Source organism: Lissotriton vulgaris, chromosome 10 (genome assembly GCF_964263255.1).
Source record: "Lissotriton vulgaris chromosome 10, aLisVul1.2, whole genome shotgun sequence".
Classification (NCBI taxonomy): domain Eukaryota; kingdom Metazoa; phylum Chordata; class Amphibia; order Caudata; family Salamandridae; genus Lissotriton; species Lissotriton vulgaris.
In genome coordinates this window covers 271,707,587-271,725,087 of record NC_141698.1, presented here as the reverse complement: position 1 = coordinate 271,725,087, position 17,501 = coordinate 271,707,587, and the positions used below count along the sequence as shown (strand labels likewise).

The following is a 17,501-nucleotide window of genomic DNA, read 5'->3' as shown; positions in this document are numbered from 1 at the left end:
GCCTCACACGCTGCTCTCTAGGATCGGCCTCATTGATGCACTACTCTTTATGAGAGCCCAGGCATGCCCGAAAGCTGCTGGGTGACACCAGTCAAACTGCACTGACAGAAGCACTCAAGTGTGCAGCTTCCAAGGAACGCATGTTAGGCTCCCAACAAAGAGCCTTCACGCCGCATTCACATGCAGCAGTCGCCTCTGTTTGACAAGGTCCACCAATCACAGTGGTTATCTGCCAGTCGCCAACGAATCACAAACGACTGCCGCATGCGAATGCAGCGTGATAAACAAAGATGGCATGCGTTTGTCCTGATGGGCGGGCTGCTTAGAGTGCTGCACCGCACACGTGCAACAGCTTAGTGAGCAGCTCCTCACACAAGGCAGCAGCTTGGAGTGCTGCACCGTGCATGGGGCTACAGCTTAGAGTGGAGCGCAGCTCATGGGAATTGCTTGAGGACCTTGGCAGGGAGAGAGCCGCAGTAGCCTCACATGCTGCTCTCTAGGATCGGCCTCAATGATGCACTACTCATTATGAGAACCGTGGCATGCCCGAAAGCTGCTGGGTGACACCAGTCAAACTGTGCTGACAGAAGCACTGAAGTGCGCAGCTTCCAAGGAACGCATGTTAGACTCCCATCAAAGAGCCTTCACGCCGCATTCACATGCAGCAGTCGTCTCTGTTTGACAAGGTCCACCAATCACAGTGGTTATCTGCCAGTCGCCAACGAATCACAAACGACTGCCGCATGCGAATGCAGCGTGATAAACAAAGATGGCATGCGTTTGTCCTGATGGGCGGGCTGCTTAGAGTGCTGCACCGCACACGTGCAACAGCTTAGTGAGCAGCTCCTCACACAAGGCAGCAGCTTGGAGTGCTGCACCGTGCATGGGGCTACAGCTTAGAGTGGAGCGCAGCTCATGGGAATTGCTTGAGGACCTTGGCAGGGAGAGAGCCGCAGTAGCCTCACATGCTGCTCTCTAGGATCGGCCTCAATGATGCACTACTCATTATGAGAACCGTGGCATGCCCGAAAGCTGCTGGGTGACACCAGTCAAACTGTGCTGACAGAAGCACTGAAGTGCGCAGCTTCCAAGGAACGCATGTTAGACTCCCATCAAAGAGCCTTCACGCCGCATTCACATGCAGCAGTCGTCTCTGTTTGACAAGGTCCACCAATCACAGTGGTTATCTGCCAGTCGCCAACGAATCACAAACGACTGCCGCATGCGAATGCAGCGTGATAAACAAAGATGGTCTGCGCTTGTCCCGATGGGCTGGCTGCAAGGGCATTAACAACAAGCATTGGAAAGGGCATTAGATCGGCTCTCCACCAAAAAAACCGAGGTCATAAATAACAAGCTCTCGGCATTGCGTGGTGGGGGCGGGGGAGCGGCTTCCTTTGACGTCTGATGCCGAGGGTCAGACTTCAAAGGATGCGATGTGGCTGGCGATGTGCACACGCCTGGCTCACATGAACTGTACCCGATCTGCAGCAGTTTGGGTAGACTTTTGAAAGCCCTTACTATAATCTCGACAAACATGCATTGCAAAAGCAATGCTGTAGGTCGAGACCTAAAGACCCCTTGAGACCCGGCCCACTTAAAGCCCTGGCTCCCTGTGAATGTCTATAGACGCGCAGGGATCCCGTTGAACAAAGACCCTGGAGAAGAGGAGAGATTTTTTGAGCAGCCAATGATAAGAAAGATCAGGCACTCAGGGTAGGCCCTGTATTAGGTGTGAGACATCCTGTGTAGGCTGTCGACGTGGGACATCGTGAGGAACCCCTGGAGTCAGGAAGGAGTATTTTGAACGGCTTTAGAAAGGGAGAGAAGACAGGAAGGCAAAGGGATGAATCTGGGCTGAAAACAAAACAAATCCGCTCAGAAGTCATTTGCTGCAGTTACTCCATAGCCCAATGTTTCAACTAAAAATGCTCATGCCGGGGGCGTGGCTGGCAGCCGAACATGGCGGCAGCATAGAGGACTAGCTCCGGCGGGGAAGCGACCTCTCCATCTATCCGCACGATAATCCGTGACTATTTGTTACCTCCAACGGCGGCACCGAACGCCCGGGACCGGGCGGGACTGGCGGCAGGTCTCCAGACGATAATCGAGCATTGAATGCCGGAGTTATCGTCGAAAGTTGAATCGACCGGAGCCTAGGCCCACCTCCGGGCCCTCAAGTGCTAGCTGAGTCCGACCGGAAGTGCAGCCTGCCTGGCAGCCGCAGACAGGAAGTGGTCGGTGCAGGAGCCCCACGCCCAGTAACGGTCCTGTCCTGCGTCATTCGACTCCTCTCCAGCGAAGTCTCATTGGAAGGGTGGCCGCAAACTACCGAAGCCACCGACCATACTTTGCCCGACACACCGTGCAGGAGTTTAACTCTCAACGACGGAGGTCCTTCCATCCGGCACCGGGAGCAGCGCGGCAACTGCCCGTCTACCTGGCACCCCACCGGACCGACGAACTGTATTCCCTCCGTGACCGAACGATGGCCGGGAAAGGTGTGAAAGGCGGCACAACCCAGACTCGTATTGACCGCTTCACCAACGACAGGACCGCTTCCCCTCCGGCGGAAGGAAAAACTCCCCCTGTGAAACCAGGCGAGTCCGGGGGGCCGAAGAAGGCGACACTGGACGATATCATGAAGGCTCTCACACAGGTCCAGGCAACGGTGGGCTGCATCTCAACAGAAATCACCCTAATCCGCGCTGACTTTCATAAAATGGCGGAAAAGGTAGGCTCTCTGGAGCTCGTCACGAAGTCGCTGGTGGAGGATGTCTCGGAACTGCAGACGGCCATGGAAGCGGTCATGGCCGAAAACAAGCACCTTAAGGACAAGCTCGACGACCAGGAGGGCCGCTCCAGGCGAAACAACGTACGCATTCTTGGCGTTCCGGAGTCAGAAGGTGTGAGGGCTACGGATCTCTATGTGGAGGAACTCATTAAGACCCATCTTCAACCCAAGGGCCTGTCGGCCTTCTTTTCTGTGGAGCGAGCCCATAGAGTCCCGGGTGGTCAACCGAAACCAGGGGTCACGCCGCGGCCTATCCTAGCGAGACTTTTTAACTTCCGTGACCGGGACATCATCCTGCAGGCGGCACGTGTCTCGCCGCCGGTGAAAATTCTTAACTCAACGGTGGCTTTCTTCCCGGATTACACAGCGGAAGTGGCCAGGCGGCGAAAGACATTCTTGGACATTAAAAGAGAACTTAGGAAACGGGAACTCCCATATTCTATGATCTTCCCAGCCAGGCTTCGGGTGGTGGTGGAAAACAGGACATGGTTTTTTGATGACCCAAGCACTGCGCGAGACTGGCTGGACGGCTGGCGTCCGGCTTCTCACTCTCGTCGCCCTGGACGGACTAAGACCGGCTCGCCTCACTCTGATTCCGCCGCTGCAGGGGCCGAGGGCACGAACAGTGGCAGAAGCTCTCCGATACGCGATGAAACTGCTTTGAGTCTGGAGGTGGACCCTTGACCACGTGTGTGCACTGTAAAAAGTTTGGTACTGTGGCTGGAACCGTCATGGACACTGGGCCGAGGGCCTCCGTGGAGGGAATGAGGGGCCGCTGATTCCGGAGCGCTCCTCACCCCCAACGAGCAAGTAACTGTGTGTTTTCTTTGGGGCGGGTTGAAGCACTCTGCTAGATTGGGGTGGCGGGCAGTTTGGAGTCCGTGTAGCAGGGAAGCAGGGAGGGTGGGGTTGTTGGGAATGGGGGGGTTGTGTTGGTTATTTAGTTTGAATTGTTTGGCTCAACTTCTTGTCTTGGAACTGCTGGTGTTCACGCTTGACCGTACTCCTTACACCGGGTATATTGCCTCTGCTCCTCGATCACTGTATCGGTACACTCACACGCTTAGTTACAATGGCTTGGGGTTTTCCCTATCTGTTATGCCTCCGCCCCGCCCTCTAGGGCACTCAACTGTACGATTGACCACAATATGGCGGATCCCCCGCGACCTGCTGTAGTAACGCATGACACTGGGGTGGGGGCGGTACCACCGCTTCGGGTTGTGTCCTGGAATGTGCGGGGGTTGGGTGATAAAGTGAAGAGAGGGCTGGTCCTACAATGTATTAAGAGACTGAACTGTGATATCGCCCTCCTCCAAGAGACGCATTTAGTGGGGGTTGCCTCCAAAGCCCTGGATAGGCGAGGATACCGCATGCTGATTCACTCAGACTTTACTTCGGGATCCCGGGGAACGGGGATATGGGTAAAAAGAACGTCACGTTTCATTCACCACTCCACAAAAACAGATCAACATGGCCGCTTCGCGGCGGTGTGTGGACAATGGGAGGGCGTGCCCGTCAACGTGGTGTCTGCGTACATCCCGCCGGCGCTACATTCATCGGCACTTCCGGCCCTGGGTAAATTTCTTTTGGAACTCCCGGAAGGGGATTTGTTAGTGGGCGGAGATTTCAATGCATTGGCTGATTCTGATATGGACAGGTTCCCGGCTTGCCCCCTTCCTACTGGCCCAACGAAATTCAGGGACTTCTTAGAGGCACAGGGTCTGGTAGACATTTGGAGGCAGCTTCACCCTACTGATCGCCACTATTCATACTATTCCTCCACTCATGCTTGCCTGTCGCGCATAGACTATTTCCTCACACTGGGGGGCGGTAAACTCACTTTTGACAATGTACACATCGCACCACGGGGTATTTCAGATCACTCTCCCCTGCTCGCTACACTGTCCTGCTCTACCACGGCCCGCATGCGTCTCTTTCCCATCTACCCTAGCTATCTTAAAACTCCCCCGATCCGAAAATCCCTTAAAACTGCCACTAAACTTTACTTCCAGGAGAACTCCGGGTCGGTGTCCTCGCCGACGATTCTCTGGGAAGCATACAAGACGGTATTCAGGGGCCAGGCCATTTCGACCATAGCCGACCATAAACGCAAACAAAAACTGGAAATGGTCGAACTGGAACTGCAATTGGAACAAGCAAATGCGACTCACATGGCCACACCGTCAGAGGCCACCAGGCACGCGCTGACTCTCTGCCAGCTAAAACACGACGACTTTCTCCGCCGAAGGGTGTTAGAGCGGATTGAATCAACGGCATGCAGAGTTTATGATGTAGGCGACAAAGCCAACAAGTTGCTGGCTTGGTTGGACAAAAAACGGGATGGAGGCAGGCAAATCCTACAGTTGCAAGACCACGCGGGGACGCTTCACACGCACCCTCCCAAGATAGTTGACCTCCTGGCAGACCACTTTCAATCAGTTTACACCCCAGAAGTGGTGGTCACGCCGGAACAGGCAGAACTGGCGCTCCAAGAGATTGAGGTGGAGGGGCTAACGCCGGAGGCGCAAACCGAGCTGGAAGCGGATCTCACAGTGGAGGAACTGCGTATGGCGATAGGCGCACTGCATACGGGCAGAGCGCTGGGCCCAAACGGGATCCCAATCGAATGGTTCCAAACGATGTCCGACACACTGGGCCCACCGCTACTGGCCATGTTCGAGAACTGTCGAGAGTCAGGAACGCTGCCATTGGATCAGCGCCTGGCAACGATAGTAGCTATCCCAAAACCTGAGAAACCTCCAGAATGTTGTGCATCCTACCGCCCGATCTCGCTACTCAATGCAGAGGCGAAGATCCTGGCGAAGGTGATCGCTAATCGACTGACCCCACACCTTGGCCAACTGATCCACCCGGACCAATCCGGCTTTATGCCCCACAGGAGTACAGCATTAAATCTCCGTAGAGTACACGGCGCGTTGGCGCGTGCACACTCCTTGACAGAGCCAGCAGCCATCTTGTCGCTGGACGCCAGGATGGCCTTCGACATGGTGGAGTGGCAGTACCTGTTCGCAGTCCTGCACCGGATGGGCTTCGGTCCGAAGTTCCTATCCTGGATCCGACTACTCTACACAGGCCCAGTAGCTCACGTAGCGGCCAATGGCCATATCTCTCGTGCGATCTCTTTGGCGCGTGGAACCCGCCAGGGCTGCCCCCTCTCCCCATTGCTGTTCGCGTTGGTCCTTGAACCCCTCGCGATCGTCCTCAGAACGACACCACTGTTGAAGGGCATCAGATGGACGGAAACCTGGGAAGATAGGATATCATTATATGCGGATGATATGCTGGTGTACGTATCAGCACCCGAACTGAGTGTCCCGATTTTATTGGCGCTTTGTGACAAACACGGTGCGGCCTCTGGTTACACAATTAACTGGACGAAGTCGGTCCTTTATGTACTGAAGGGCCCTCGACCAGTCCTCCCGGAACATTGTCCGTTGGTGGTGACAGATGTTTCTTTCAAGTATTTGGGTATCCATGTCACTAACGACATGACCGTCTTCACCAATCGAAATCTAGCGCCCCCCCTCCTCCGTTTGAAGGCAGACGTGCGGCACTGGTCGTCCCTGCCGCTCACACTTTTAGGCCGCGCTGCGCTGTTCAAAATGATGGCGCTCCCGCGCCTCCTATATGTCTTTGAGAATGCGCCTGTCGTGATTCCGCCCTCCTACTTCCAGAAGATTACCGCGATGGTTACCACTCTACTTTGGGGTGGGCGTCCCCCGAGGATAGCGCACCTCAAACTGAACCGCGGCTGGTACGATGGTGGCATTGCGCTACCGAACGTACAGCTTTATTATTGGGCATCCCAACTTAAGGTACTTAACCAATGGATCCATGCACCACACACTGACCCGGCGTACATGGCGGACAGGGCCCAACTCGGGACACAGAGTCTTCTGGCCCCCCTCTATAACCACAGTCTACTCAAGAACCTGATTGGCCCCACTAAACACACGATCACCCTATGGTACAGGGCACTCACCAAGCTACAGTGGAAGGGAGTCATTACGAAGCTTACCCCGCTTTGGGACACTAAAAAGCTGGGCTGCCTGAGGACCAGCAAAGGGTTCACCCAATGGGACAACATAGGCATTTCCACAGTGGGGGACCTCTGGACGTCCACTGGGGTGATACCATTCGAGCAACTTCAACAACAATATGAGCTGGGCCCCACGGAAACATATAGGTACGTTCAAATCAGGCACGCTCTCCTGGCGGTGTTGGAGCCGGGAACCACAATCCCGGAATCCTCGCCCCTAGAAGACCGGCTCCTCACGGAATACATGCAAACGAAAGCCACCTCACTCACCTACCGTAAATTGCTGAACAATCTCTCTGACCCCCTACAGACCCTGCGAGAAAAATGGGAGGATGAGTTGGGCGCTATGGATGAGACGGACTGGAACGCTGCTGTGGCATCCCCGAGAGAGGCTGGGGTTTCCGCAAGGTTCAGACTCATACAATTGAAAATACTGCACAGAACGTATTACACGAGGACCACCCTACACAAAATGCACAGGGCTGACTCCCCTCGTTGTCTTAGAGGATGTGGGGAGGATGGCACACTACTGCACACGTTGTGGGGCTGCCCTCTCATTGCCCGATACTGGCAACAGGTCATGCGCACGATTTCCCAGGCCCTTGACACCTCCCTCACACCCGAACCGCGCCTCTGTCTTTTGAATGTTTGGGAGGGCACTGATCTTAACCTCAGACAACAGCAGTGGGTTACAATTGGAACAATGATGGCTAAGCGTGATATGGCACAGAGGTGGGGGGTGGCTGAGTTACCTACCTTGTCGCTATGGTGTCAAAATATGGACAAACTGATGTTAACTGAACGAACTGTCTACAAAGTGAGAGCGAACCCAAGGAAATGGAACAGGGTGTGGGAGGCCTGGAATAGATATAGAGGGGACCTGTGCGATCCGCTTCAGGAGGCTGAAGACGAAGACTCGGAAGATGAGGAGGAGATGATTGGCTAACCTGTGGGCTGCCACGGGGCAAGACTAATACTGCACTCATATCATAGGAACTCCTGCTCACGTTCTGCGGGGGGTGGAGGGGTTAGGCCTGGGTGGGGGGTCGGTGTGTTCTACTAGCGTCTTTGTTCTATATTGCTTCGCATCTAAGCACTATTATTGAGCCACTTTGTTTGGTTTGTTTTTCAACGTTTTATACATGAAACAGTTAACAAAAATGCTATTTAAAAAAAAAACAAAAAAAAAAAGTAAAACTTCATGACTCCGATGCTTCTCTCCTAATGGTCTGCCGTATCATCCTCATCCTTTGCTGCCGGACCGGAGGGTTGTCGGCTAAATAGCTGTGTATTACTACGGGACATCCTGTTCCTTTCTCCTGTCATGATTACCGTGTATTTGTCTTGTTGTAAAATGGATGATGAACATCAATAAAAGTTTTTACACCAAAAAAAAAAAAAAAAAAAAAAAAAAAAATGCTCATGCCAAGCAAGCTATGTGTGCAAAAATATTTACTCGGCCATCTAAATTATAAAGACTGTAGAACACAAGGCTGCGAGGGCCACCAGATCACCAACGTTTCACCTACTTCCATAAACTTTATCTGGGTTATGCGACTACAGAGTCACACGCCCGATAAACAAACACCAAATGGCATAATTCACCGTCCACCAATGGAAACACTTGCAGGGAATAAATAAAAAAAATCCACACCTGTGTTGCATATCCCACAATGCTTCATGCACATCCAACTTCCGCATGATAAAGGTACAGATGATATAACAATCTGTCCGGGAATATATTCATAAAATAAAACCATATACTTATGTAATTGTACTGACAAGAAACATTCACATACTTGTATGGATCATACAACTATGTGAATGTTTCTTGTCAGTATTTCAGGCTGTATAAATTAGATACTTGTATAAGTAATACGGATTTAAATTGACATATTTTTTTATGAAAATCATATAAGGATTAGTTTCCAATATTGATTCTGAGCTGACTGCGGAAAATAAGCTTTGGCATTCTGAGCCAGCTCTGGAACAGGGTTTGGGGTTTTGATTAGACCCGGAGAAACACTCGCATGCACTGCTAAATTTACCCTGACAGTATCGTCTGTGAGAAGCTGGCACACTGTCACTGGCATCGTAATTGGTATTAAAAACATATTTTAAATTCCATGTTTTTGATGCCCCTGTGTACGGACTTGTTACCAACGAGTCCGTAAGAAATCAAATGGCCCATTTCAAGGCACTAGAAGGTAAATTGCAACCAATAAAATACATTAGTGGTTTGTGAACTGCTAGTAAGATCTGTGTGTAACTCAAGTCACTATTCCAGGGGGCCCCATAGCCTTTCATCCTTGCAATGACGATAGCATGATCACCTCTGTTAGATGCTGTAAGGGAAACTCTTATTTAAGTGCCATGAAGCAAGGCGGATTGTGTAGACTATTAGATTATGCAAGCGTTGCTCAGTTTTATATTATGATATGCTGGGGGCCAAATGTCCCGAATGTTGTGGCCTTCAGTTTATATTGTTAGACTGCTGTTCGTGCAACAACCACCTTTGTTTTGCCCTTTTTTTGTTTTTGATAAAAGCCTGTTTATTGAAGAAATATTAGCTGCAGTGAGGACCGCCCCCACCCATATCTGCCATGCCCCCGCATTTTTGCTAAACATGGCCGGCTGTGTGTGAAGGCGGCCTTGGTGCTGTTACTCTGCTCAGGATGTGACTAGAATTATGTTTTTTCTCTCGCTAATAACTTTGTGTAAAGTTTCTCCCAAGGCCTGAGCTGATAGTAACGTGAGAATCTGTACACCTTCTTCTTTCCAGGACTTGGCCAACCTCGCGCCACGGAAGCCAGACTGGTGAGTTCGGCCCCTTTCTGCCACGTGTTTGCAATGATTTGCTGAAGTTTGATCACATGTGTTGCCGAGCTTGGATGGACATTTTCAGACAACCGCAAAACTAATCGGCAGCCCTGAATCTCGCACCGTAAAATAAACATAAATAAATAATTAAAGCCCTAGTAAAAATAAAAAAGGGATAACTCGTAGCAACTTCTAGGCATTTGTAGTATGGATAACGTGTGAAACTTCTGCTGAAGGCTTGTTTGAATGTACATTTTTGAAACCCCAAATGGGTCCCAGAAACATATCAAGTGCTCCTGGGGTGTGTTTGCGCCCACTCCCTGCATCTACAGGACACTTTATCATTATAGAAGGGGGCTGCAGATGGTTATTCCGGACTCCTCTGCTTTATGGTCTGCCCTCGTGCACATTCACACTGGCATGAGCAGGAGGGGACAGCTAGACAATTGCATGTGGGCGAGGCAGGCTCCTTGCAAAAGAGAGAATCTTTCTATTGTGCCCATTCCATATTACACATACAGGCGCAGTGGCAAATAAGCCGTCAGGAGGTGCTCTGAATGTATGCCACAGTCACTAGCCCTCCCATGGGAGCTCTGTAGGAAGCAGACGCAGGAGTCTCAGGCACCCACCCTGGGGCATCCCCTGGCAGGTGGGTGCAGTAACACATTGCACCCGTCGCATGAGGGTCTCTGCTCCCCTCCAGAGCGAGCCTGGGTCACCCACAGTGGAAGGCAGCCGCACTTTCGAGCTGCGCCCCCTCTTTCACTAGTGCTCTGTCCTCGGCACAGGCACACTGTCCGAGTTCAGGCCTGGGCTGAGGTCATCTAACTTGTGTGTGTAATTATGCACACTACCCCGGTCTGTGCTGTGCACACCTAGTTACGGGTGTGCTGCTGCGCAAACCTGGACAGTGCGTCTGATATATAATTTGGGCCCTGGACTAAACCAGTATTGACAAAGAAGAATAGGTCTGATGTGTTTATAGCCACGTTTTGTATCTAGCACTGAACTCTGTATAGCTGTGTCATAATATGTTTGTATATGTAAGTAATATGCAGTATACAGTTTTGTTAGATATAGTGGGCCACAGAAGAGTTAAAGTCACGAGTCTTGTCAATGGTTCAGCCAGGAGACATTTACAGGTAAACCCCACTTACCATCGTAAGTCTTTGAAGAAAAAAGAAAATAGTCACAGTTGTTCGTTGGCATCAAATACAGATCTGAAGAACTACTGTCTGTGCTGTGTTAGAGAAGGAAATGTTGCGAGCATACAGACAGGTGCTCTGTAACTGCTGCCAGTATTTACTTTTTTTATTTATTGTATGGTATACAAATGATGTTTTGTTTATTGTAGCCCCAGTGTTTATTTGTAGCAAGTTGTTGATGGTGGGGGCCACCGGAGTCTCATTTTTGGGAACCAACACTTATTATTCCTATTCAGACAGTTCTTGAGAGGAGGGGAATACCACTAATTGAAAAGGAGTTTGAGAAAGATGGATAAACCATCGTAAAACTAGAAGGCAGGAAACCATAACAGTGAGATCAAGGGTCGGGAAGTGCCTGGCAGTGGATTAAAGATGCCAGGGTGAATTCAAGACTCGGCATTGGTATTCGGCGCGCTGACATTTAAAAGCGCTGGCCACAGGCTTTCAAGCAGTGTTTGGGCACCAGCGCGCATTCTTTTACAAATTAAGCACTGGCAACCCCATGTAGAATGTGGAATCTTTTGCATACTACGACGATTTTGCAGAAATAAACAGCTCAAGTCATCACACTTTACCAGGTCAGAGCAGCAGACTATGGCTTCTGCTGCGGCACAACCTTCAGAAAAGAGGTCCATGCAGTGCCTTCCGCATACATGCAGCGCCTTTAGCACCACCCAATCCCCTAAACAGTAGATTGACACTATATCAAGAGCAGGAACAATGATCTGCAAAAATGGCGCATCCACGATACCGCCTACCACTACATCGTCACTTTATTTGTACATAGGACAGTATAGATTCGCTATTCTTAACTCCACATTTACTTACTTGACAATACAAGTAGTAGTCAATATAGTGTAATACATAATTTTTATAGAGTGTTATAACATTTGCAGTATAGGGACCCCGCCTCCTCCTATCAGGTCCGGACTGAAAACCCAAAGCAGCCCAGGCAAGTTTCTCGAACCCGCCACTGGTGAATCGCTGCCTGGCCCCCGGGAGGCTAGAAACTTTTGCTTGCTGCTTTTGTTACTGAGGGCCGATATTGAGGCACTGCCGCAAAACCGACCCCCAACCTTTCAGCCTCCCGGGGAAACACCCGATGCCCCGTACGGCCAGTCCGGCCCTGCCTCCTATACGTCCTGGAAACATATTAAACAGTCTATCGTTACTTATTTGTAGATTGCCCCAGAAAAAGGCTCTTCCTCCAGCTGCAATGGCAACACAACACAATGCTAGAGTTGTATAGGTGGTTCATTATCAGATAGTTACCAACATGAGTGCGTTCTTCCACTGCAGGATCCGTAGGAAAACTCGAGATAACTCGGGCTTCATTCTCCTTGGTTGTGGTGTGAAAAAGATTCCTTTTGTTGAGTCTTACCCAGGTACAGTGCTGAACCTCAGAGTGCACTTAAGAGACACAGAGGTGAATAGTATGACAATACTTTACTTCCTCTTGATAGCAGCAAGGTAAAAACCTTTCTAGTGTTTGATTCCTGGTCATGCACTTTACATGCCATGACCAAATACCTTGAGGAGACTCTTCTAGACCTCCCTGCCTGCTTCAGTCCCTCCTCTTGTATAGGTCTCAAATCACATACCAAGCAACATTTTAACAGCAAACTTGAACCAGCTTTATGCGCTGCCCACAATCCAAAAAGTATACCAACCCATTCCATAGATAGTTAGTCTTCCAATCTTGATTTCGAACGTAATGAAAGTGTAGAGGCAGGGTTCAGGATGGGTATTATTCGTATTTGTATCTTTAACCCCATCGCTGCTGATGACGAGCTCAGCTCGTCATCAGCCACGGGTGGCGTGTGCTGATGACGAGCTGTGCTCGTCATGTAACGCGGAAAACGGAAAACAGCCGCACAGCGCAAAAATCACCGCAGCAGCGATGCGGTTAATAGAATCCAAACCTCCTCTCACAGTGGTGATAGAGATTCTGCATTCTATGGCAGGACAGAAGCCTCTGTTATGACAAGTTTAAAGCATATCCGCCGCATTCTGTGCCACATAAGCTGCTAGCTTATAATAAAAAAGTTTGACAAGTGGTCATAGGGCCAGTCTGCCACTCTCTTAATGTCCTTCATCTCTCCCAAAGCCAGATCGCCCCTTTGCAGAAAAAAGCTGGAAAAGTGGAAACATCAGTCTTTGCTTTTGTTACTATCCACCTTACTAACCTTGTCCAGAATAGCAGAAGAAACACAACCCAAAGGTTTCTTGTGAGAAATTAAAAGCTTTGCAACAGGAGTCTAACAGCAGCTGCCTGTGTTTCGTAACCACTATACATCTAGGTGTAGAAGACAAGGGACCTAATTTAGAGCTTGGCATATGTGGAACATCTGCTAACAATCTGCAGATATCCCGTCCATCCTAATTAGAGAGTGTAGCACCTCTGTGCACTCCAAAGAGGCCTAATGGGACTTTTTGGGGGATGTTTCACATCTGCCAAAGTCAAAACAAGGCCCAAAGTCTTTGTGTGTCTGAAACATAAAACAACACTAAGAGAGATGGCCCATTCACTCAGGTTTTAAGCTCGGACACTGAGACCGTCTGAAAGGAAATGAGGAATAGAACTGACCGAAGTCTTGGCATGTCTGAATGACTGATCCGTGAGCTGGTTTGTAAAGTATCGAGGAGTACAGAAAAGTCATGGGTAGATGCTTGAATTAATCTCAACCACTGATACTTGGGGCTGCATCCCAGTTTATAGTTTTTTGCCCATTATACAACATCTGATAAAGCCTGTCCATATGCAAATCAGTCTTGGATCTGCTCCAATAGGAACGGTCTAGTCCAAACTGCCAAACTAAGCCACCCCTGACCCAAAAACAGAAGCAAACCCAGACTAGTTTCAGCCTGTTTGGGGCTGATCAGTAGGGTGTAGCTTGGTTCCAGTGGCACAGTGAACACGAGACCCACGCCTGGGCATACTGTCGCTCTGAGGAATACAAAATAGTTATGAATGTTTCAACTAATCTCTACCAATGGTAGTTACTCAGGGCTGCATCCCAGTCTTCTGTGTTTTTTAAAAAAAAAATCCGCCCTGGGACTGTGTTTTTTTCATTTTTGTTGTTCCCACTGGGACTGGCTCTGTCTGCAAGGAAGTGACTACTAGAGGCAATTTAAGACTTTGTTACTCCCGAAACAGACTTTAAAGTGATTCACAGCTGTCCCACAAAGCCTTTTTTGTCAAAACTGTGCATCAAGTTAACCAATAAATAGATTGCTGGCAGCAATCCCAATGTGCAGGAGAAGCAAGTGGCGCTGTTGATGTTTTTGATGATGGAACACTCTTGCCTCTGTGTGTGCTTTTGTAAAACTATAATCACTGACTTCTGTTCTAGGGATTTGAAGCGAGATGTGGCTAAGAAACTGGAAAAACTAGAGAAGAGGACACAAAGGGCCATTGCAGAATTAATTAGTAAGTATCTAAGATAGTGCAAACAACTGTCATACAGAGCAGTTGCCCAAGCTGTCGAATCAGACCATAGGGGCTAGAATGTCCTTTTTTGATTACCATGATCGCTTGGCTTTGACAGGGACGAACATGCGCCTTATACAAGAGTTCATTCGTATTGCGGAGGCATGTTTCCAAAGTCTATGTAGTAAAGGCATTCAGTTGGCTCACTGAAGAGTCTGAGTTATGTCTAAGGAGGCTTAATTGTTTTGAAGCTGTTCTAGAATGGTATCAGGGGCTTAACACAAGCCCTTGCAGCCCCTACATTGCTGGGGTCCCCTTCAAGTGGCCCTAATTCGGTCTAAAACGTATAGATTTCTGTGTGATATGGAAGTGTGAGGGACCCTACATCACATTGTGGAGGGTGGGCCGCACATTTTACATTACGCCACTGAATGGTATTCCTCATTTATTACTGATAGAGGCTCATCTATTTTTCGGTGTAAGGCCCATCTCCGTCTGAAAGCTAAGTAATCCTCTTGGAGCCAGTAACCGCTCCGTCTGGATTGCAAGATGGAATATTTCCCTCTGAGCCTTTGACTGCAATGGAAACACTGATTTCTGCATGTTCTTTCCCAAATCACATAGTATAGAGTATTATCGACCAATCCCCTTAGGCTCCCCCTGGAGTTTCTGATACCCCCAATATTGGTAACTCTTGGGAAGGGGAGGACATACCAGGCAGAAATCCACCCAACTCAAATTAGACACCCTAGTCTGTCCCATCTCCTCTTGCCCGCTATGTAATTCTTCCAATCATTGCTCTGAATCTTAACCACCATGAATTAAACTGAGCTGTCACTTGATCGGTTTTCCAAGGTGTTTTTTCCCTCCTTCGGGCAGTACTTCCCATTGTACATCAGAGTTCATCGATAATTGGAATTTCTGTTATAGTGTTGGAAGTTACTCACAAAATTGAAAGTCCGCCCAGGTCCATAAGAAAAAAAATGACCAGTGCTCTTTTTGTATGCCTCTGATTCTCCTGCCATGAGAGTGGCTGTGTCGTGGCCACTGAGCATCACCAGTCTGTCAAGATTCATCCCAATGTCCCCATACACTAACCATGCCTCTGCGACACAGGTGTCCGAAAAGGGGGAGGTTGGATTTCACTACACAACCTTTCCAGTCATGCATCTGTCTTCATTCTAGTTTCAGAACCTGTTTATGTCCTTAACATTTCCACCCACCCAAAAATGCAAGCATGGCATGACACACGCACAAAGGCACTGGTCCCAGCCTGGAAATCTGGAAGTCCTAATCATCGATGCAATATGATGCTAAAAACACAACCCAAACTTAGTCCCATCAGCTATAGACCAAGCTCACAAACTCAGCAGATTGATAGCAGGATGTAAAGTCTTCTTACCCTAATGTGTCTGTGTTTTCCCCACAGGAGAAAGACTCAAAGGGCAGGAGGACGACTTGGCATCAGCAGTTGAGTCCGCGAAGCAGGACGATGGGGATTCTGATTGAAGGGGTGAAAAGATGTAAATAGCTATCCGAGTCCTTGTTGGATCTGTCACATGATTGGAAAGCGCTCTACTAGCCAATTTCTATCCGCAGTCTGCCATGCCTTGGATACAGCGAATCATGGTGTCCTTACCACGAACAACCTTTTCTAAAGTAGGACCATGTGGCCTAATCTCTTCAAGCCTTCTTTTTTCAAAATCTCTTTTAGTTACAATAGTTGTATCTTTGTAAGACTACAGATTGTTTTCTACTTTAGAATTTTTGAAATTTGCAAAGATGTAGAGATGCAGCAATTTCATTCGAGAGCGCGAATTGATGGACTGCGGCTCGTCCCCAATACTTCTGTATTTAAGATACTGGTCTTGCTCTTGAAACTCAACGCAAAGTAACACTGGCGTTCATGAAGCTGTTACCCCAACACATCGTGGTGCTGCAAGAGAGGAAGTCTGGAACAGCACCCTGTGGGGGATGGGGAGGAAGAAATCCTACATACTGGCTTGTCGAGGAGGTTAGTGGGTTTGAAGATACAGTGACATCTGGCTGACCCTACCATAGACTTGTTCGTCTTTTAAGAGGCATCGGCCTGTGGTGGACCCCTCATGATCCCTCTTTGTCCATTCCTTCTCTTTGTGTGGCATTCATTAAGTTCCCTCAGTTTGAGCTCTCCCACCCCTTTGGTAGTTCGATACCTGGGAGCACTTTGTCACTGCATTGTGTGGTCGGTGATCACTGTGATAGCGAAGATGCCTGGTGTACGTCTTTTGTACAGTTGAAATCCCGTATTTTGCCATTTACTTCTGATTGTCTTTTCTTTTTTGTTTTTAAATAAAATGTTCATTCATGACAATAGTGTTGGGTTCCTGATTGCTTGAATGTCCGGTGATGCCTTGCTTGTTGTCCATTGCTTTTTAGTGAGACCACGAGTCCTGATACTGGGATCTTCTTCAATCCAGAGAGGAGGGAGGTATTCATTGCTAGTATCCTTGAAGATTACTGCTATTAAGATGATTTATTTTTAAAACTGAGAATAGTCTTCCTGTTTACATGAACTCCTTTATCCACATAAAATCTGGGTTGTGTTATACGGACCCGTCCACTCTATGAAGAGGCTAGGAATGATTGCACTCTTGAAAAAACACACTCGGACCCAAGATATTCCAGGGAGACTCGACTTTCATTGACTGCACTAATAAACCTGCAGTTGCGTCCCTCACCACTCATGCCCTCTAATCGGTTGTTCCAGACAACACAGTGAAGGCCTTTGGGTCCACATAGTGGATGCCTGGGGGTCATTCGGCTTTTGATCCAGTGATGCCTTGGTCAGACTTTGCCTTCAGCCTCTCGACCGCATCCGCACTTGTCTTGTCCCTTCCTATAGACTTCTGCCAGATCAGATCGTCCAAAAGGAGTGCTTCAGCCAATCTTCACCAGAATAGTGACCTCACCGTCCTTTCCAGTATCAACAGCGGAGAAAGGGTGGCACAAGTCCTTGTTCTGTCTGCCATGCATCACACAGCCCCTTGGCGGAAGCACTGCAGGCAGACTCACCCCTCCCTAAACCTTATTTCCAATTGGTCCTCGGTCTATGCGCTCCTTCTTCGGACACTATCTGCAGATCAATATCTGCACTGCCTCACAAAGGAGGCAACGCGACACTCCTATCCTGGTTCTGGATGCTAGCACTCA

General features: G+C 49.1%; 1 protein-coding gene across 1 annotated transcript in view; it reads left to right on the top strand.

Annotated features, from left to right (window-relative positions):
• CCDC12 (coiled-coil domain containing 12) overlaps nucleotides 1–16,664 on the top strand; it is a 274,086-nt gene extending 257,422 nt beyond the window's left edge. Inside the window, exons 5-7 of the mRNA XM_086940994.1 lie at nucleotides 9,637–9,671; nucleotides 14,233–14,309; nucleotides 15,739–16,664. Of these exons, the coding sequence (XP_086797120.1) occupies nucleotides 9,637–9,671; nucleotides 14,233–14,309; nucleotides 15,739–15,818 (192 nt within the window). The 3' untranslated portion in view covers nucleotides 15,819–16,664. The remainder of the gene's footprint in view (nucleotides 1–9,636; nucleotides 9,672–14,232; nucleotides 14,310–15,738) is intronic.
• The last annotated feature ends 837 nt before the right edge of the window (nucleotides 16,665–17,501 follow it).